The following is a 22,417-nucleotide window of genomic DNA, read 5'->3' as shown; positions in this document are numbered from 1 at the left end:
TTACCTCATTGAGAGAGATTTGCTATGAAAAAAGTGCCAGCTGAACTAAACAGTGTACTTAGTGACCTATCTGTTTTATATTCTGGTGCAAACTCTTTTGTCATGAACCAGTATCAACCCATTCTCAGATCAGAATCTAGTTTGCAGACTACCAGCAGATTCATGGGCCAGCAGTTGGTTAGGGAATGACACTTGAAGGAGCAGTGGCCTAGTTTACACAGGAGAGATGGATGCTTCAGTAACGAGATCTGTAGTTTAGTTCATCGAGTTCAGATTGTCCTAAAGGGCCATAAAGAATTAACATGCAGAAATTAAGGATCTTTCCTTTATTTATTTATTCTGAGATAATTTGAATTTAATTACACCTACCCAGTGTTAGTGAAATTCTGTAATAGTTAGAAGGAATGACCAGCTATAAAATTAAGACTTGAAAAAGATCTGTATTGCTTTTTAAAATTATTACACAGTAATTGGATGTTACATTTTTATTTTCATACTCCAGTATGATTTTGCAGTTGGGTAATTTGTTAGTAATATGCATATAAAATGTGAATTTTGATTTGAAGGAAGTTATTGAGATTAAATTGGAAGCTGATTATATTAAAACATCATACTATATTGATAGTCATGTATTTATTTACCCAGTGCATTGGACAGTTCACATGCCTTCATTATAGATCCATATATAAATGAATACATGTGCACTATTAAATAAAATTAAAAGGGCCTAAGCGACCTTACGTGATACTAGGTCAAGGGATTTAAATTAATTTCTAAGCTATTTATTAATTATTTATTGAATACATCTATCTCAGTAACCTCCAAGCAAATTTATAGAGCTAAAAATTGTTTTTTGTTCCTTCTTATTTGTAGTCTTATGAAAATAAAACTCTTGTATTAATATTTTGAGGTTTAGTTTATTGTAAGTCATGCATGCTGAAGATATTTTATAGAGTGTATGCAATACTAAGTTTTTTCCCACTCAGCTATATATCTACATGTATCCTTCAAAAAATGAACATGAAATTATTTTTATTTGTGGACCTCATAGTGATTTTTCTGTATATTTTAATAAATCTATTTTAAGAAAATATGATGTTTCATAATTTAATTACTTGTAAATATTACCTGATTTATGCATTAAGAACCAATCATGTGTCTCCATTTAGGCTAAATTTGTTTTTTTTCCAAAGGGTGCTGTAGAACACTGCATAATAGGAGTAATAATCCTTTCAGAATTGACTCAGGAAATGAACCTGGTAAGCCTTTCCATCTAATGGTGACATGAAGTTTGCTAAGTAATGCTGTTTCTTTGATGTAAAACTTTGTATTGTATAAAACTCTGAATAAGCAAGCCTTTTTTTGGGAGAGGGGGATGTATTTTATTGGTGGGATAATTAAGTGTTGGAACACTTTTATGGTTATTGAAAATAATAGCAAGAATGTAAAGTACTACAAAGAACAGGAAATTAGACATGGTCCTCTATGACAGTTGGATAATTGTTCTTTTATATTCCATGGGTATAGTAATATACTAATCATACAAATAAATTGTATGCAAAAGTAAAACAAGCCTTTATTCGCTTACAAATAAAAGACAAGCGATTTGGTGAATTGATTTCTTGATAAAGGATACACAGCAGGACTCATCACAGAACAGGCTACGTGGCACTCCCTCGTTAGCTTGAGTTTTCACCCTGTACAAGCAGAGTTTGCAGAAGCTACGCTTCCCCCCACCAGTGCCTTTATGAGCTCAGCAGTTGAGCACATCCTCACCTGCTTTTGTTCACTTTTGTATTTAACATGGTTCTAAACAGAACAAAAGGAGGAGTTGAGTTTTATATGGAATAATGTTATAATAGAGGGAAATGTAGTGTTTATATTTATGAATTTATATAAGTGTTTATATTTAAGAAGTACAGCTGGCATACAATATTATGTTAGTTTCAGGTATAAAATATAGTGATTTGACGTGTGTGTGTGTGTGTATACATATATATATATATATATATATATGAATTGATCACCACATAAGTCTAGTAAGCATCTGTTGCCATCCAAAGCTATTAAAATATTATTGACTATTCCTCATGCTATACATTATATCCCTGAGACTTATTTAATTAATCGAAGTTTGTACCTCTTAATCCTCTTTACCTATTTATACAACTCCCATCACCCCTCTCTGGCAACCACCAGTTTATTCTCTGTATCTATGAGTCTTTCTGCTTTGTTTTCTAAATTCCACATGTAAGTGAAATCATACAATATTTGTCTTTCTCTGTCTGACTTATTTCACTTAGCATAATACCCTCTAGGTCTACCCATGTTACTGCATGCAACATGATTTCATTGTTTTTAAATGGCTGAGTAATATTCCATTGTGTGTATATATGCCACACACTCTTTATTCATTGATCTATTGATAAACACTTCCATATCTTTGCTATTGTAACTCTTGTTTTCTTTGGATAAATACCCAGAAGTGGAATTGCTGGATCATATGGTAGTTTATTTTTAATTTTTTGAGGATCCTCCATGTTGTTTTCCACAGTGGCCATGTTAGTTAACATTCCCACCAATAGCACAAGGGTTCCCCTTTAATCACATCCTTGCCAACACTTGTTATCTGTTGTCTATTTAATAATAGCCATTCTGAGAAATGTGAGGTGATACCTCATTGTGGTTTTGACTTGCATTTCCCTGAAGATGAGTGATGTTGAACATCTTCTCATATGTCTGTTGGCCATGTGTATGTCTTCCTTGGAAAAATATCTTTTCATGTTCTCGGCCTATTTGTTATTCAGATTGGTTTTTGGTACTGAAGGTAGGGAGGTTTTTAGCAATTATGGCTTCAAGTATGTTATGTGCTCTTTTCTTTCTCTCTTCTCCATCTGGGGCCCCTATAATAATGCAAATGTTAATACACTTGTGGTTGTCTTAGAGGTCCCTTAAACTATCTCATTTTTTTAAAACTTCTGTTTTCTTGTAACTGTTCCAGTTGGGGTGTTCCCACTACTCTGGCTTCCAGATTGCTCATCCATTCTTTTGCTTCCTCTAATCTGCTGTTGATTCGCTCTAGTGTGTTTTTCATTTCAGATATGGTATTCTTCAGTTCTCATTGGTTCTTTTTTATAGTTTCCATTTCTTTGTTGAAGTTCTCACTGAGTTCATCCATTTGTCTCCCAATTTTGGTGAGCATCTTTTTGGCTGTTACTTTGAACTCTTTATCTGGTAAGTGGTCATCTGCATTTTGCGTTTAGTTCCTTTTCTGGGGTTTTTTTTTTTTTTCCTTTTCTGGGATTTTGTCTGATTCTTTCATTTGGAAGGTAACCCCTTATCTCCTCATTCTGTCTAACTGTGTTTGTTTCTATGCAGTGGGTATCTTGGCTACATCTCCTGCTCTTGAAACAGTGGTCTTAGATGAAAGATGTTTTCCGGGGCCCGCTGGCAGTCTCGCTGGTGACTGGAGTCCAGCGCTCCAGGCACTCTGTCTCCCCTCTGTGGGTGCATGTGCCCTCCTGCTGCGGCTGAGCCGAGATTGCTGAGGGTGTGCCGGCTCTGGGGGCTGGTCCTGACCCAGCCGGCTGAGAGGTTTGGCTGTGAGTGCTGTAGGGAGGCCGATGTGCTGATCCTGTGGATTTCTCATCGCTTCCTCTCATGGAGCACATGATCTCATTTACATTTGGTCACTTGACTAAGATGGTCTCTACCAGGCTTCTTCAATTGTAAATTTATTCTTTTCTCCTTTAATTAATAAATATTATGTGGGGGGGTACTTTAAACTCTGAAAATACCTTATTAATACTTCATTACATTTTTGATTTATTCATTTATTATTTCTATCAGCACAGATTCCTGGTTTCCAACTTTAATATGTTATAGTTTGTTACTAACATTATATTTTGATGCCCAGATTTTCCCAAATTTGGCCATTAGAAACCCTTTCAAGCTGGCATCTCTGTTCATTTGACATTTACTCACCATTCTTTGGACATTTCCTTCCTTCCTGTCGCAAGATGCTCCAGGCTTATCTTGTGTAGAACCAAGTACATACCTTTTCAGAAAAAGCTTCAAGTTCTGAAGTGCAGTTTTGGGTTTTATAATAAAAAATACATGGCTTCTGCAGAGACATTTTGCTCAGCCTAATTTTAGAGCATTAACAATTTCAACTATCATTTCTTAAGTACTTCTGAACTAGGCAATAGGGAGATCTACAATCCATAAAGAAAATAAAATATTATAGTTGTCAAATGTGAGCCAGGTAAATTCATGTAGGATCAATAACAGGATGTGTCTTTTAAGAAAGGGATCTAAACTTGAGACTTCAAAAAATTTAGAATTATATGTTGTGTTGCTTTTGTAACAGCTAAGAGTACTTATTTCACTAAATTCTCAAAACTAACCTATATTCACATATGAGAAAATTTAAGTTTATAGGCACACCATATCTGTAAATGGGCTTCCCAGTGGCTCAGTGGTAAAGAGTCCGCCTGCAATGCAGGAGACACAGGAGACCCAGGTTCGATCCCTGGGTCGGGAAGAGCCCCTGGAGGAGGGCGTGGCAACCCACTCCGGTATTCTTGAGGCATAGTTATACAGTAGAAAATGGATACATAATCCCTCTTCTCAAAAACATTGGACATCTAAATAAGTAACCCAAGTAGAATGTATTTGTTGTTGTTGCTGTAGTTGTTGTAGTTGCTAAGTCATGTGCCTAGAAGGTAACTCTGAAGTAAGACCTGGATTTGTAGTTTAGCTCTAGTGCCTACTACTTTGTTCAGTGTGTTTAAACTTACGTATCACTTTCTGTATAGTGAGAATGACACTTTCCGAAGGTCTTATTATGATTAGTTAGGTAAGTTACTGGCACAGGTGAGTATGTACAAGTGCTCGGTAAACCCAGGGTTCTCCCCTCAGTGTTGCAGATGTGCGTGCTGTGCTAAGTTACTGCAGTGTTGCCTGACTGTTTGCAACTTATTGACTGTGGTCCGCTGGGCTCCTCTGTCTATGGGGTTCTCCAGGCAAGATACTGGAGTGGGGCTCTTCCCGACTCAGGGATCGAACCTGGGTCTCCTGTGTCTCCTGCGTTGCAGGTGGATTCTTGACCACTGGGCCACTGGGAAGCCCATTTATAGCTATGATGTGCCTATAAACTTTAATTTTCTCATATGTGAATATAGGTTAGTTTTGAGGATTTAGTGAAATAATATGTGAAAGGTACATAAGTTGAGATTGTAATCGTATATGCTATTACTAATTTGTATTGAGAAATGTTTTTATATATTGAGGGAAACTGAAGAAACAGACCTATTGAAAGACAGATGGACGTTTGATTTTAAAAAAGGGAGAAATGCTGCAAATGCTAATTTGAGTATTGCATAGTGGATAGAGATCCCAGTAACTGCTTTCTGTAATCACTTTGGACTTCTGTTGTGTTTCATGTTCCTATGAGTAAATGTGGCATCTAAGTATAGTATGATGGAGCTTAGGAAGTATCACATAGTCAATTTTGATCATACTGCTTTTTTCAAATATAAATGTCAGTAAGGAAAATGGTTTACTTTCATCTTTCACATAGCAAAAGGAATGCTATAGCAACTGTTGCCTGTGGTATTAACAAATCATTAGAGTATCAGACTTCAGTTTTGTTTGCTGTTTCCTGGTGATAAATGGAAATATTAATGGTATTAATATGATACTTTTTGCCATATTATATTTTAGATTAGAAGCTCAACAACTATTCTTGGTAAACTTATTCTTAAAAATTACTTATTATTAACTAGTAAAATATTCAGAAGGAATATACTGTGGCTTATGTAATAAATCAAGTTTCTGATTATTTATAATTTCTGCCTTGGGATTTTTTTTTTAAAGAATATCAAAATATATGAATCAGTGACATACGCATCTGCTGTATATAGAAATATCACTTTCATTTGCAAGAATTTTCTGTAGCTGATTCAGTTTACTGAATCCCAGTAAACTGGGATAAGAATAAGAATAAGAATAAGAATAAGAATTTTAAGATTATGTTAGAGATTTTTCATTTTATAGATGGAGTCTGAGGACCAGGGAGGTTGTTTCTTGCCCATTGCAAAATATGCATGTCTCAGGAGTTGATAGTATCTATATATTATTTTATAATGTGTGTTTATAATGCCTCTGGAAGATGATTTATTCTTGTTTTTAATTTTAGGATCAGTATAGTTTGCAGAAAAAGCACTGAATTAAAACAATCCAGAAACATGGGGTGCTGATTGTGGCTCTGCCATTATTAGCTCTTTGAGTAACCTTGAACAAATGACCTACCCTAGCAGATTTTTAAAAGCTCTTTTAGCCCTATACTTTATGATTATTTGATCATTAATTTCACTCTTTTTCTTACATAGTAAATTTTTGCTTTGCTGTTTGGTAAGTCTGGTTAAATAAATTCATCTTGAACTTTTTAGGTTGATTATTCTAGACCTTCAGCAAAACACAGGAAAATAGCTACCTCATTTCGTGATACTTCTCTCAAAGACATTTTAGTGCTAGCATGCTCTCTTCTAAAAGAGGTAAGTTAATAATTGAGCATCCTGTTTCAGAAGAATTTCAGATGAATTCCCTGGTACCCCATTCTGCCTTTTGAGGAGTTATTGTGGATACTTTTAAGTACAGTTGTTGTTGTTCAGTTGCTAAGTTGTGTCTGACTCTGCGACCCCATGAAGAACAGTAGGTTTGCACAAATCTAAACAGTCCCCCAAAATTCACTTTTATTTAATAGGGATATAATCAAGTAGGATCCAAAGGTAGTTTGGTAACTTGTCTTTGGATAGTAGTTTCTTTGTCTTCTTACTGTACATTATTGCAGAAACTAATTGAGACTTTTGAGAGGGGTCAGGATTGTTCTCCAGAAGCTTATGACTGTCCCCCCACATCCAAACAGCCTCTGAGAACCTTTGTTAGCTGAACGTGTATCGTTTATTCATGAAGTTCCCCCCACTTTTTCTTGAAGAATATCATGCTTTCAGTTTGTTCCAATTGCTCCTTTGAGCTAATGAATTCTGTACATTTATACATTTGTGCTGTGTAAAGTATTTGTCCTAAAGTTGCTTCTCACAACCGTAAAAGGTGACCTCCATTTTGCATTTAAATATGAAAGGTTGTTATCCCCATTTTACAATATTAAGTTTGAGAATAGTCTATTACAGCAACATCCCTTTGCAGTTTCTTCTCTTTTTTCTTTTTTACTAATTTTAATTTGACACTGAAGTTATTTAAATTAGGTTGAGTAAAAATTTTTAATTGATAATTTCATAATATTTTATTTGACTTTGAACCTTTTTCAGATATTGGCCAAGCCTTTAAACCTTCAGGATCAGGATCAGCAAAATCTAGTAATGCAAGTGTTGAAACTGGTCCTCAACTGCCTTAACTTTGACTTCATTGGCAGTTCAGCAGATGAATCTGCAGATGATCTTTGCACAGTACAGATTCCAACAACTTGGAGAACAAGTAAGAAGAAAGTTTAGTATAAGGAATGGTCAACATAGGATTAAGCAATATTGTTGCCTTATATGCAATTATCTGTTTTTTACTTGGCAATCAAAAAATTTAAAAAATTGTAACCCAAAGTAGCTGCTGATACCCAGTGTTGAAATCTGTTTTCCTCAGTTTAATTCGAAGTAACCTCATATTTTGATTTTGGAAAAAAGAGAAGACCAGCTCTATTGTTGGAGGAAAATAAGTTTAGGTAGGGAAATGAAGAGTTCTATTTTCAAATTTTCAGATAAACAGAGTAGGAGAGGGTATAACACTTGGCAAGGGATATCATCATATTTTTCAAAGTTATGAAGAGAGTGAATTAGAGTAGCTAACTTAGCAAAGCAGAATTGCAGTTTACTTTTTTACAGAGAGGGGTACCAAAAAAGAGCCAATGTACATGCTCCCACTCATCCCAGGGAGATGACGACTGCAGGGTTTTCCTGTCAAAGTCAGAGGTGGGGGATGGGGCTGATAGCTCTTGGTGAAAAGTCTGTGGTCGGCACAAACACCCCCTGGGGTCTTCCCTACCATCGGTGGGGCTCTGTGACTGCCCTTTCCCCTTCTCTAAGTGCACTTTCCTCTCCAGTCCCAAGACCAGAGCTTTTTTTCCTTGAGAAATTAAACTGGAGAGGTTTCATATTCCAAGGTATCAGATACAGCAGAGAAGCACCATACATTTGGTAAAAACTTCTAATATGGAAATCAGAGACTAAAACAATTAAAAGGAACTTAGTATCTTGATAGTGGTGATGAATGCACGCACCAACATATGTTGTAAAAATTGCGCAGGTGTAAATACACACATACCAACACACACAAACACCCACACAAATACATGTAATATTGGGAAAGCCAAATAAGATTGGTGGATTTTATCAGTGTGCTTTCTTGATTGTAATATTGTGCTTTAGTTTTGCAGCAACTTACCATTTGGGGAAACGGGGTAAATAAAACATAAGATCTCTCTGTATTATTTCTTGTAATTGCATATGAATCTAATTATCTCAAGAAATATTTTTAAAGGGGAGAGTTAGTAGAAACAAAGTGAAGAGTAGAAATAAATTTCCAAAAGAGCTAATTAATATCCTCAGAGAGATTAAGAAAAGGTAATGCATTCCTGAAACATGAATAGAATATTGTTTCAAATCCAAAAGTTCAGAGACTGTTCCAAATGTAAAAGTTGCCAAAATAAAACATTTAGTAGAAGAGTTGGAAGATAAAGTTAAGGAAATATCCTAGGAAGTAGAATAAAAAAAAGCAGGAAGAGATTTATAGGAGGAAAAAAATATAAGAATATTAGAGTATGAAACTAGGAGGCTTGGCATCTATTAAGAGTTCAGGAAAGGACGGGAAAAAGCAGAAGGGAATTTGCAAACAATACCAAAATTTCTCAGCAGTGAGACACATAAATATTCAGATTGAAAGATCCAATAAGTACCCACCATAATGAATGAAAAAACATACACTAAACTTCATAAGCATGACATTTCAGAATAAAAATGATAAAGAAGATCCTAAAACCTACCAGAAACAAAGTCACCTATAAAGGATTGGGATCAAGAATAGTATTAGACTTCTCAACAGTAGCACTGGAAGCTAGAGGGCAATGGAGTAATATCCCCAGATTTCTGAGGGAAAATAATTTTCAAACTAGACTGAAATTATCAAGTGTAAGAGAATAAAAATATTTTCAGACATGTAAATTATTCTGAGATTTATCCCTTAATGTGCTTGCTCTTAGGAATCTACTTGATACATAAGCCAAGAAAATAGAGGATATGGGGTTTTGGAAAGCTTTAACACAAGATAACAGTCAGCAGACATAAGATAATTATGTAACACATTTGGGAACAGTCAGTCTAAGTTGAAGAAGGCTCTGGGAGGAAGGGTGGGAAAATGGAAATGAAAGTTTTTTAATGTTATTGACCATGTGGAAAATAGCGTGAAGGGCATTTTGCACATCTGTCAGGGCATTTGGAAAGAATTAGTGACAGATATCTGTCTATACAACTAAGCACAAAAAAGATGGTATGATTAAATCCAGGGGGTGTTAGAAATGTGATATGATCATAGTTTACTTGGCTCAGCTGTTAGAATTATTTGTGTAGTCGTAATAAAGGCATAGAATTGACTTAATCTCAAATTGTTATAATAGTGGGTGGATTTTTGATAGAGGATGGTTTGTAGAAAGAGTGGTGGGAGTAGGGGCTGAGTGGTTAGACATGCACTGTAACAAGTTCATTTGATATCTAAAAACAGTCAAATAAAAACATGTAGTACATACAGCATGTAATTTGGAAAAGTATTTAAATATAGCTAAGAGTTGAAAGGTAGTCAGAATGGAGTAGGGGACAGCTGTTTTTTACTGTATACTTTTTAGTACTGTTTGCTTTTTGCTAGTTTGAATTTTTAATTGTTAATATTATTTTAATATAAATGAAAACAGAAGGTTCTCTCAGTGAGAACTGTAGATGCTACATAGAAATAAGGAGCATCTGATCTAATTCTATCTTTGTATTATTTCCATCTTTCAAAGGGAAATAGCTAGGAATTTAAAAGGAATTAGCCTAACTAGAAATAAAGATTGGCCACATGCTGAGATCTTAGAGTTCTTGGTTTGTATGATAATGTCTTACTGTGCTAAATATCACTGAATTAAAAGTAATGGTGTTAGATTTTTTTTTTTTTTCAGTTTTCCTGGAACCAGAAACATTGGATCTTTTCTTTAATTTGTATCATTCACTTCCACCACTCCTATCTCAGTTAGTAAGTAAAACTCATTCATTATTTCATTTAAAAGTACCTGTGATATTTATCTCAGGGTGGTACATATTTACTTTATTTATATTCTTGATTGAGTTTACCTCTCATAAGAAATTCTTAACATCATCTATCTGAGATTTGTATTGCTTAACCTATTTGTCAATTTCTACTATAGTCCATAGTTCCTGCCATTTCACTGGTGAGCCCCAAACCCATAACTGGTGATTTAGTTCATGCCCATAGCCAAGACAACCTATCATCCTCTAAATATCTTTTTTCCTACTCAGTACCCAGCTCTTTGTCTGGTACTCAGTCCAGTAGTTTGCCACACCACCTGTTACCTTCCCTTTTCTTAACCTCTCTCCAACTCTTGTTCACTGCTTGGCTGCATGTCAGGCTTGCCATGCAGCCCCCATCAGATATCTCCAAATGAAAAACAAGGGGGATCTGCTCACTTGGTTTTATGTTCATCACTCCAGTTGTTCATTTTCTTTTTTGAATCAAGTTTTATTGTGTGCTACAAAATTCACACTCTTTGGTTACATATAAATTTGAGATTCTGGATTTCATCTTTGTGGAATCTAAAAAAGACCAGACAAGATTGAAAAAAAAAAGAAAAAGTTGTCACTTTAATATCTAAGCTTGTAGAAGTAAAGTTGGAGGATTCTTATATTGTCATTTCCTTAAAAAAAGAAAGTTCAGTGTAAAGTACATATGAGCAGTATGTTTGTTAGATATGCCGTTGCCTAGAAGGGAGGAGTAGGTTGACAAAAATACTGCCCCCTCTCCTTCTTAAAAACATGCTTGCTCTCTAAACGAGGGTTTTATTAAGGGGCTGGTTCTTCAACTGGTTTTCATAGGACACTCATGTTTCTAGGTGGTACCACAGAATTTCAGCCTTCTGTCTTTTTACCAGAAGAGTCCTGTTTTTAGTTGTTTAAAAAACCATGGTTTCATGTTATGTTTACAGTTATGTTTAGGGATAAAACAAACAAGCTACTGGTACTTAAAAAGTAGGATGGAAAACTGCTTTAAGAGAATGTTTAAGAGAGTAAATAATAACATTTGTTGCGCATGCCCCATCATATGATTCTTGTCTCACTTGATTCTCACAGTGGCCCTACAAGGCGACTATTGTTATCTTCACCATGTAAACAAGTCAGCAGACCCAGAATGGCATAAGTGACTTTCTTAAGGAGATTGAATCTCAGCTCAAGTTTAGAGCCGAGATTCAAACTCAGTGGTTTTGGCCCCAAACCTCTACATATTTTTAATTGTATTAGTGCTTCCTAAACCTTCTACACATCAGAAAGAAGTTTTGTTTTTTGGGATGTTTGTTTGCTTGTGTTTTTTTGTTTTTAACATCAAGGACTGTGACAAACTGAGTAACAGCTAAACTGGTTTTTTGTCCCTATTCTCATCTTTGCCTTGAGAGCCAGACATTTTGTGTGAAATTTCCTCACTGAAATATTTAAATATTGACAGATAATTCTATTTTTTTATAAGTGGGCAGATATATATATATGTGGACCAAAACAAAACATAAGTGGGCCAGTTTGGGGCCTCTCAATTAATAAATGAAAGGCTTCAGTGAATTCCAGTAGGAGAATTAAAAACCTGAGTAGTAAAATTGTCTGATAAAGTATTAACTTAAGGAAGATAACTAGGCCACTGTTATTCTCTGTGGGAATTTTTATAGGATATCTAACTCTTTCAGGAACATTTTCCAAATTGTTCTCAAGATATTAATAAATGGTGTGGGCAAGATGATCTGTCACCAGATATATTTGGGACATGCTAGATTAAATAAAGTTACAGATTTTTTCCTACTTACAGGATACTGCAGTGCATTTTGTGTAGTATTTCCTAAACATATTCTGCAACAACACAATATTTTCATTTTTTCATTTTGGTGAAGCACCTGGTTCATCAGTTTGCAAAGGTTTAGGCAGCAAAAGCAATTGGGAGCCTTTTGAGTGTATTCAGATCCTGGCTCTGCTCTGGTGTATCTAATATGTACAAAAATATTAGAGGAATTTTATATACAAATGGAAATTCTAATGGTGGGATTGAAGATTTATGGATGGTGGTAATGATTGATGATATTTAGTTTACATTGTTTTTTGGATTCTATAATGCTTTTTTATCATTAAAATTTTAAAAATTTTAATGTAAAAACTAGTGTTCCTTTCGTGTGGCCACAGTTACTTTTAAAGTTGAAATGAATTTTGTTGTTCCTGTTTTTAGGCACTTTCATGTTTAGTTCAGTTTGCTTCTACAAGAAGGTCCTTATTTAGCAGTCCTGAACGTGCCAAGTACCTCGGTAATTTAATTAAGGGAGTAAAAAGGATACTTGAAAACCCTCAGGTATTTACGAAGTAATTTAATTAACATTAGCATATATAAATACAGTTTTTCTGCTGAAAGGTGCATAATAAACTTACGACATGGTTATGATTCTGGAAGAATGTACATATCATAGTCTTCTTTCTTAGCTCTCATCTGTAGTATAAATGGGCAGTTTTTAAAAGTGCATGTTTTCCTGACTGATGTCTGTGTTGTTTTTATTTTTCCCATAGGAATAGAAGTTGCATATTTTATTATGTTTCTGCTTTTTACCATTGTGTTTTGCTTGTACTTCTTAAATTACTGAAGTGATTAGAGTGATATCTATATTCTAAACTAGAAGACAGTATAAATCTGGACGTTAATATTGAACTAAGTGGCTTTAAATTATGAAATAATATCTTTTTGTCCTCTTGTGGGCAATAAGAGTTTGTAGATTTTTAAATCTACTCTATGTTAACTGCAAGTCTTCAATGGCAATATTCATTTCAGAGAATTGCAAAGCCATTATTAATTAGTGATTTGGGGTGTCTGGATAAAATTTGTTTCACTTTAGTTTTTGGTTTAAAATATCTGTAGTGAGAATACAGATTTTAAAAGATTAAATAATGATTTAGGAGGTTTATGTAAGTCTTTGGCTGTGAATACCTTCTGGCAGAGACAGACCTCTCAAACTGTAACGGTGATAATGCGCATCCTGTCTTCAAGGGGCTCCCTGGGGACAAGTTTCTTGGACTTTGGTTTTAACCTGTCCTTCTGCCAGTTACTTCTATATATTATAGTACTTTTGTTAAACTTTCTGCTGTACATTGTGGCAGTTTATTTGAATGATTTAGAGACAGGGAGTTGCTTGAGGACGTCATGCCTATGGGTACTCAATAAATACTTGTTGAATTAAAATATATTTCTGTTATTTGTGTGTACACATTTAATCTAAATGTAGTGGTATTGCTCTTTTCTGGGATTTCAAGAGCCATTCTTATTTTCCACCTTATATGTTTTTCAGTTCCTGTACTGACTTCTGTTTAAGCCACAACACACACATACATACACATTTTCTCTCTGTCTCTCACTTCTCTCTCATGCAGATTTTTTGGGTAATGTAATGGTTACCAAATGTTATGACTTAGTCATCATGGTCAAAGCTTCCTCCGAAGCCTGTACTTTGAATTCCTTGTTATTAATCATTTAGGACAACATTAAGCCCAGTGGGAATCATTTTTTTTTAATTGATATCTACCCAGTTGATGCAAAGTGCAGTAAGTACCCATGAAAACACTGAGACTTAGTAAAATACTCTTGGAATTTTATTGATGGTCATTAGTTTGGTTTATTTTTAAGTTTTTAAAATAGCCTTTCTTTTTGTCTCATAATTTAGGGTTTGTCTGATCCAGGTAATTATCATGAATTTTGTCGATTTTTGGCTCGTTTAAAGACAAATTATCAGCTGGGAGAATTAGTTATGGTGAAGGAATATCCTGAAGTTATCAGATTGATTGCCAATTTTACCATTACTAGTCTACAGGTAAGTAAAAATACATAGCTGATGCTAAACTGTAAATGGTTTTAAAATACTTTCTTGATAAGATTTGGCAGGGTTTTTTAAAAACATCTATTAAAGCACTTTGTTAAAAATATTCATTGCAAGATTTTAGGAAAAAGTTCTTTGTAACAAATGTTATAATAATAAAAATTTAGAGCCCATCTAATTATCTAATAATTAAAGAGTGAATTGAGAAACTGGTAAAATCTATGTGGAGAAATAAAATAAAGTTTTACAGATTAGTTTTTGGAAAAATTCTTTTTATAAGTTTGGGGGGAAGTTTTAAAACTATATTTTCCACATGGTATCAGCTCTGTTAAAAAATATTTGTGGAAAGAAGATTAGAAGAATGTTCACAAAGATTTAAAATTTGCTGTGTTAAATGTTCATTAGTGTTATAATCAGAATAAGTTTAGTTTTAAATGTCTGTTTAGTAATGTTGCCTCTGCAGTTCTTCCTCTAGGAAGACATGATGTCAGTTTAAGTGACACTAGCTTTCTTTTTTGCAGCATTGGGAATTCGCTCCCAACAGTGTCCATTATTTATTAACTCTGTGGCAAAGGATGGTAGCATCTGTTCCTTTTGTGAAATCAACTGAACCCCACTTATTAGACACTTATGCACCAGAAATCACGAAGGCCTTTATCACTTCTCGCTTGGAATCTGTTGCCGTAGTTGTGAGGTATTGAAAACTAAATGTTTTTGTTGTATTTTCATCTTCTGCATCTTGGAATTTTTTTAAAATGGAAGTATAATTTACCTGTGGTAAAATTTGACCTTTTTCAGTTTTATGAGTTCTGACAAATGTATACATTTGTGTTTAACTAACACTACAATCAAAATATAAAATAGTTCCATCGCCCCAGATAGTTCTTTTAGGTTCCTTTGTAGTCAGACGTTTCCTCATCCTTAGCCTCTAGCAATTATTGATCTGTTTTATTTCCCTAAAATGATTGCCTCTTTTAAATGCTGTGTAAATGAAATCATACAGTGTGTCGCCCTTTAGTCTGGCTTCTGTCACTTGGCATAATGCATTTGAAATGCTTCCATTTTGTGTCAGTAGTTCTTTACTTTTTATTCTGAAGAGTATTTCATTTTATGAATATATCATAACTATTAATCCATTCACCTTTTGGATTCTTTCTGTTTAAGTGTTCCTATACAGATTTTTGTATGAATGTAAGTTTTTATTTCTCCTGGGTAAATACCTAGGTGTGAGATCTGGGTTGCTAGGTAAATGTGTATTTCACTTTAAAAGAAGTTGCCAAACCATTTTCCAAATTGCCCATTTCGTTCTGCGTTCCTACCAGCAGTTTATGAAAGATCCCATTGCTTTGCATCCTCACCAGCACTTGATATTGTCAGTTTTAAAAACTTTTAGCCATTCTAACAGGTGTGATGCCTCATTGTTGGTTTAAATTGCATTCCCTTAGTGACTAATAATGTTGAGCATCTTTTTGTGCTTATTTACCATTTCTGTATACTCTTTGGTAAATACTTGTCAAATCTGTTGCCCATTTTTTTATTGAGTTTATTTTTTTATATTGAGATTTGAGAGGTTGGTACACTTAGGTCACAAGTCTTTTTATCATATGTGTTTGGCAAATATTTTTTCCAGTCCATTGCTTGCCTCTTCATTTCCTTAACAGAGCCTTTTGAAGAGCAGGAGTTTTAAAGTTTCATGAAGTCCAATTTATCCTTAATTTTTTTCTCCTAGAAGTTTTATAGTTTTAGAATTTAAAGTCAGGTCCATAATCCATTTTGAGTTAAGTTTTGTATATGATACAAGGTAAGTCTCCACATTCTTTTTCTTTCCTTTTTTTCCTTTATGTATATTGAAAACTGGTTATCCCTAACACCATTTGTGGAAAAGACTCTCCTTTCTTCTTTGAATTGTCTTCACATTGTTTCCAAAAATTAATTGACCACGTATGTATGGTTCTATTTCTGGACTCTATTCTCATTAATCTCTTTGTTTCTCCTTCTGCTAATACCCTGCCTTGAGGACTGTAGCCTTATAATAAGCTTTGAGATAAGGTAGTGTGAGTCTTCCACCTTGGTTTTTCCCTTTTAAAAATTATTTTGGCTCTTCTTTTGCTTAAATTTTAGGATCATTTTGTCAGTATCTACAAAAAGTGTCCTTCTGGAATTTTGACTATGATTTCACTGAACTTGTGTATTAATTTATTAATTTGGTGGAAGAATTGACATCTCAGCAATATTGAGTCTTTCAGGCAATGAGCGTGTTTATCTTTTAATTTATTTCACTCTTCTTTTATTTCTTTCATCAGGGTTTTATAGTATTCAGTCTTTAAATCTTGACATATATTTAATTAAAATTTAATTAGTATTTTATGTTTTCTGGTGCCTTTCGAAGGTAATGTTTTTCAAATTTACACTTCCAGTTGTTTATGTTAGTATATATTAATGAATTCCATATATTGATCTGTATGCTAGCAACTTTGTAAGCTTACCTGTTAATACAAGTAGCTTTCATATGGTTTCTTTGGTACTTTAATATACCTAATCATGTTTTCAATTATAGACATTTTGTATTGTACCTTCAGTGTCTTTTATTTCTTTATCCGTGGTAGAATTTTGATTTAACTTAAATAGAGTTTATTTGTGGTGAGTAAAAGTATGTCCCATTCTAATGTTGTCTGTTATCCTATTCTTACATATTTGCAGAGATAATTTAGATGATCCACTGGATGATACCACCACTGTGTTTCAGCAGTTGGAGCAGTTGTGCACTGTTAGCAGATGTGAATATGAAAAGACATGCACTCTTCTTGTACAGTTGTTTGATCAAAATGCACAGAATTACCAAAAACTTGTGCATTCAGCTTCCAGAACAGCTGTGGACTTGGAAATTCAGGAAGGTCAGTAAATGTTGTATGACTGTTGTATGGTATTATATTGGATTTTAAGTAACTTCATTAATCAATTTACTTAATAATTTTATTGTAATTTATTTTTATTTATTTCCCCAATTTCTGTTCTTCTAGTAGTCAATTAATTTTATTAACCTTCTGGGTATTTTGGTGGCTTGATGATTTTAATTCTTTATAAGATTTGCAGGGAATATTTCTCTCTGGAATCAGTATTAAAAAAAGCTGATGATGATCTTTGAGTAGAGTTTATTAACTTATAACTGTCTTTTAAGTAATTATGTTTCCTTCTTAGCTATAGCTGACTAAAAATTTTGAGCCCAATTTTAGCCAGTTAAAAGTTACATAAGACCTCATTCATGGTTTTACATTTATTTATTAGCGTTCATCATGGCTTTATTTTATTATTATATTTTAGTTTCACAATTTCCTCTTTATTTTTCATTCTTTACTGAAGAAAGATTTATTTCTGTGTATTTCCTTAAATCCTTTCTGGAAAATAGGAAATTAAATACACTTTTCAGATTTTTAGATGAGATGACTTATGAGAAGGGAACTTATGAGAATAGAAGGCAGTTTAATTATAGTTCCAGGATGTTTTTCTTTTTCTTTCATGTTTGTTGATTTTATCTTGTTTGGAAAGTGACTGGTAAGTGATGATAGTCAAACTTTCAGTGATTTGCCATCTAAACTCTTTTAAAAAAATTCTTTAAAAATTATCCTGTATGTTTACAAGATGTCTTCTTAAAATGCCTTTTGTTCATTATCTGTTTTGCTTTTTGAATCACACAGTACTGCTGAGGGTCTGGATAGAGAAATAGTTAACCTTCTTTAAATGTTCTCTTCCATGCCTCTCATTATGAATTAAATGAGGGAAAACTAACATTTTGTTTCATAGCATTTTGTTTTCATGATTGATTTCTTTCTTTAGTAGAGTTTTGAAAATTATTAAATTTCAAGTACATCTAAGTATTGATATATAGTAGCAGTAACAAACACCTTCACATAACTTAAATAACAGGTCAGTCCCAACCTTCGCTGTTCCCTTTTTTCTGCCAGCAGAAAATGCTTGCTGTTTGTTTATCAGTTGATGCCTTTTCTTCATAGTTTTACTGCATATATATATATATATATTCTGAAAATAATGCATAGGTTTGCATATTTTTGAACTTTATACAAATGGAATCAAAATGTGTTTATTCTTTTACAACTTGCTTCATGTTTTCTGTGTTGTGTATGTGAGAGTTTATATTGATGCTATAGATACAGTTCCTTCATTTGTACTGCTGCAGTATTGCAATTTATTGATGCATTTCTTGTCACTGGGTATTTGTGTTTTTCCTGCTTTTTGCTAATATAATGAATGCTGCTGTAAAGCTTGTTATATATATTCATTACATAGTCAGCTTCAGTAGATCATGCCAAACTATATTTTACAAACAGTGATTATACTACTTTATATCCCACCCATTTTGATCCAGTTCCTCACCAATAGCTCATAATGTTAAACTTTTTGTCAGGCTAGTGGGGTAATATACCTCACACATAATTTACTTTTCACTCCCATGATTATTAATGATGTTTAGTGTTTTATGTTTATTGACTGTTTGCTGTCATCATCAGTGATGTACATGTTTATGACTTTTCATTCTCCTCGCCATTTGGTTTATTGGTCTTTCTCTTGCTGATGGAGTGCTTTACAGTGTTTTAACACTAATCTTCTAGTTGTTTAAATTGTAAATATTGCCTCAAGTTTGTGACCTGTCTTTACATATAACCTTAATGTGTCTGTTCTCTTAGTTTTCATATCAAATTTTGATTAACTCACCTAATCTTTTGAAGAGATGTTATTTTTACATTGTTCAGAAAAAAAGAAATTAAAATGTGTTCTGTTCCAGTCCTGTAATCTGTCTTCCTGTTCTTCACTCTAACAAATAATGATTCTTGCTAGTTTTGCATCTTTCAAAAGTTTCTGTTTGCGTAGACAGTTAATGAATATGTGAGTTCTTATCCACTCTTACTTACATGGAATGTAGCATACCACACTCATGTTCTACTCCTTGCTTTTTCTCATTTAACAATGTATTTTATAGCTATTCTTAAATCAGCATATGGAGAATACTTTTTTAAAGATGAATATTTTATTTTTTGAATGTATCATAATTTAATTAACTGTTCTTTCCACTGCTGCGAGTCATTTGAATTGTTTGCCATCTTCTGCTATTAAAATTAATGCTGTACAGAATAACTTTGTATTTGTCAGCTTATATTTATGCAAGTGTGTCTGTAGGATAATTTCCAAAAGCAAAACTGCTTTGGGAGATAGGAATAATGTATTTGTAATTTTTATAAATATTTCCAAATAATTTTCTGTAAGGACTATACCAATTTACTTGTCCACGAGCAATCTATGAGAGTTCCATTTTATTGTCTTCACAGGACAGTATTACCAAACTTTTGAATTTCTGGCAGTCCTATAGGTGAAAAATCATTTCTCAGTCTAATTTAGCATTCTCATATTATTGATGTTAAACATTGTTTAAGAACTGTTTGGTCTTTTTCTGTAAAAAGAATTACTCATTTTTTGGCTCATTTGTTTTGTTAGGTTGTTGTTTTTTTTTTAATTGATTTTTCAGAGTTCTTTATATTTTAGAAAAATGAACCCCTCGTTTGTCTGTATTAAGAGTTTTTAATATCTTTTTCCTTTTTCCTTTTTTTTTTGGAGTGTAAAGTTTGATGAATTTAGCAGATACATAGCCATGTAACTAACACCACATTCAAGATAGAAAACACTTCTTTCACTCTGTAAATAATTTTCTTATGCCCTTCAATTCCATTCCGTAATGCTTGGTCCAGACAACCGCTGGTTTTTGTCACTATGGTTCATTTCTTTTAGATTTCTATGTAAATGAAATTATACAGTAGGTAGTCTTTTGTGTTTGACTTTGTTTCTTTAGGATAATGCTTTTGAGATTCAAATATATTGTATAGGTAAATATTTTGTTCCTTTCTATTGCTGTGTAGTATTGTATAGTATGGTTTTCTTTTTACTTTGTTTAGCTGTTTACCTGTTAAGTTACACTTGCAGTTTTTATTGACTTACGAATAATGGTGCTATGACCACTTGCAAACAAATCCTTGTACCTAAATTTTCCTCTCTTTTGGGTAAATACCTGAGACAAATTATGGGGTCATGTGAGAAATGTGTGTTTAATATTAAAAGATACTGCTATGCTATTTTATGAAGTGTACCATTTTTCATTTCCATTAAGAGTGCTTCACAGTTTCATCATCATTTGATATTGTCTTACTTTCAGCTATTCTACTGAGTATATACTAACAGTATCTCACTGTGGTTGTATTTTGAATTTCCTTGATAATTAACTAAGTTGTGCTTTTTTAGGCCATTCTTATATCTTCCTTTGTGAAATGCCTGTTCACATTTTTCTCCCCTTTTTATATTGGGTTGTTTGTTCTTTTGTACGTAGTCTTATTGAAATTCTAAGTGTTTTTATGTTCTGTATACAGTCCATTTTTCACATACATGTTTACAAATATTTTCTTCCTACCTGTCATTTGTCTTTTTAACTCTTAAGCATTAAACTTTTAAAGAGTTAAACTTTTAACTCTTAAAACTTTTTAACTCTTTCAGAGAGCAGAAGTTGTAAAATTTAATGATCTGCATTTTCAGTTTTTTATTTATGGCTTTATGGTTTTTGTATTGAAGAAATCTGTGTAACTGAAGTCACAAATATGTTCTATATTTTTCTTCTAAAAGTTTAATAATTTTAGCTATTATGTTCAGATCTGTGATCCACTTTGAATTAATTTTTGTGAATGATGTGAGCTAAGAAGAATAAGGCCTCCTCCCCAACCCATATAGCTATCAAATTCTAGCACCATTTGCTGAAAAGACTTTTTTTCCATTTGTATTATTCTGTACCTTTGTCAAAAATCAGTTGACCATAGAAGTCTAGGGTCTGTTACTGGACTTGATTCTGTACCATAGATCTAAATGTCTATCTTTATGCCAATATTATGCTGTCTTGCTTACTATAACTTTATAAGTCTTCAAATCAGGTAATTTAAGTCTTTCAGTCTTGTTCTTCTTTCTCAGAATAGTTTTGTGTTCTACATCTTTTGCTGTTGTCTTAATTTTAGCATCAACTTGTCAATTTCTTTAAAAAACTCATGAGTTTTCATTGAGGTTGCCTCAATCTGTGTATCAGTTTGGGCTGTCTTAATATCCAGTTCATGGACATGGTATCTTGCTCCACTTATGTATGTGTTTTAGATTTTTGTTTTATTATATTCAGTTCACAGCTATTAAAAATATTTTACTGAATTTATTCCTGTATATTTTTGATGCTATTGTAAATTTTGATTATTCTCTACTATCCTATATAAGTCCAGAATTTTGTCTTTGTGTCCTGTGACTTTGCTAAATTTACTTAATAGTTTAGGATTATTTTATATGATAATGTCACCTAAAGTAAACACAGTTTCATGCCTTATCTTCATACCTTTTATTTCTTTTTCTTTCCTCATTCCACTGGTAGGACCTTTAGTAGAGTATTGAACAAAAGTGGTAAGAATGGATATTCTGGCCTTGTTTCTGTTTGTACATAAAAAAAGCATTAATCCTTTTATCACTGATAATACATTTCGTGAAGTTCCCTTCTGTTTCTCAGATTATTTATAATGAGTGGGGCATTAATTTCTTTGAATGCTTTTTTTGTACCTACTCAAATGACCTTTGTTTTCTTTTTCATTTTACTAATGTAATACATTATATTGACTGATTTTCCTGTTAAACAGACTTTGCATTCCTAGGATAAATCCTACTTGGTTATGATATTGTTCTCTTATATAGTGTTAGATTCAGTTTGCAGAAATTTTATTTTATGTTGATGTTCATGAAGGATATTTGTCTTTAGTTTCCCATTTTTTTATGATGACTTTGATTTTGGTAACAGGGTAATACTGACCTCATAAAATATAAAATGAGTCAAGAAGTGTTTCTGCCTCCTTCTTTATTTTCTGAAAGAGTCTGTGTAATATTGGTATTATTTCTTTCTTTAGAGTTTGATAGAATTCATCAGTGAAGCCAGTGGGCCTGGAAGGTTTATCATTATGAATGAAATTTTGTTAATTGATATGGAACTGTTCCTGTTTCCTCTTGCACTTGGGATCAAATTTAATCATTTATGTCTTTCAAGGATGACTCTATTTTTAAATTTACTAGAATAAAGTTATTTCTAATACTCCATTATTATTATTTTAATGTCTATGGGATCTGAAGTGATGTCCTTTCTTCCATTTGTCCTATTTTAAAAATTGAGTTATA

The 22,417-nt window shown here is 33.2% G+C and overlaps 1 protein-coding gene across 17 annotated transcripts in view; it reads left to right on the top strand.

Annotated features, from left to right (window-relative positions):
- Nucleotides 1-22,417, top strand: part of RANBP17 (RAN binding protein 17) — a 355,438-nt gene that overhangs the window by 33,395 nt on the left and 299,626 nt on the right. For 10 of the 17 annotated variants that reach the window (XM_081520765.1, XM_081520763.1, XM_081520758.1 and 7 more), the window contains exons 5-12: nucleotides 1,194-1,259; nucleotides 6,453-6,557; nucleotides 7,332-7,497; nucleotides 10,220-10,293; nucleotides 12,538-12,657; nucleotides 14,015-14,161; nucleotides 14,689-14,861; nucleotides 16,868-17,061. In XM_081520765.1, coding sequence (XP_081376891.1) covers nucleotides 1,194-1,259; nucleotides 6,453-6,557; nucleotides 7,332-7,497; nucleotides 10,220-10,293; nucleotides 12,538-12,657; nucleotides 14,015-14,161; nucleotides 14,689-14,861; nucleotides 16,868-17,061 — 1,045 coding nt within the window. Of the gene's footprint in view, nucleotides 1-1,193; nucleotides 1,260-6,452; nucleotides 6,558-7,331; nucleotides 7,498-10,201; nucleotides 10,294-12,537; nucleotides 12,658-14,014; nucleotides 14,162-14,688; nucleotides 14,862-16,867; nucleotides 17,062-22,417 lie in introns of all 17 variants that reach the window. The other 7 variants (XM_081520762.1, XM_081520760.1, XM_081520756.1 and 4 more) reach the window with 3 other exon arrangements.

This window comes from Giraffa tippelskirchi, chromosome 8, assembly GCF_054371585.1.
Source record: "Giraffa tippelskirchi isolate mGirTip1 chromosome 8, T2T-mGirTip1v1.2.pri, whole genome shotgun sequence".
NCBI classification, from domain to species: Eukaryota; Metazoa; Chordata; class Mammalia; order Artiodactyla; family Giraffidae; genus Giraffa; species Giraffa tippelskirchi.
Note: the sequence above shows the minus strand (reverse complement) of the source record. Positions and strands in the feature narration are given on the sequence as shown.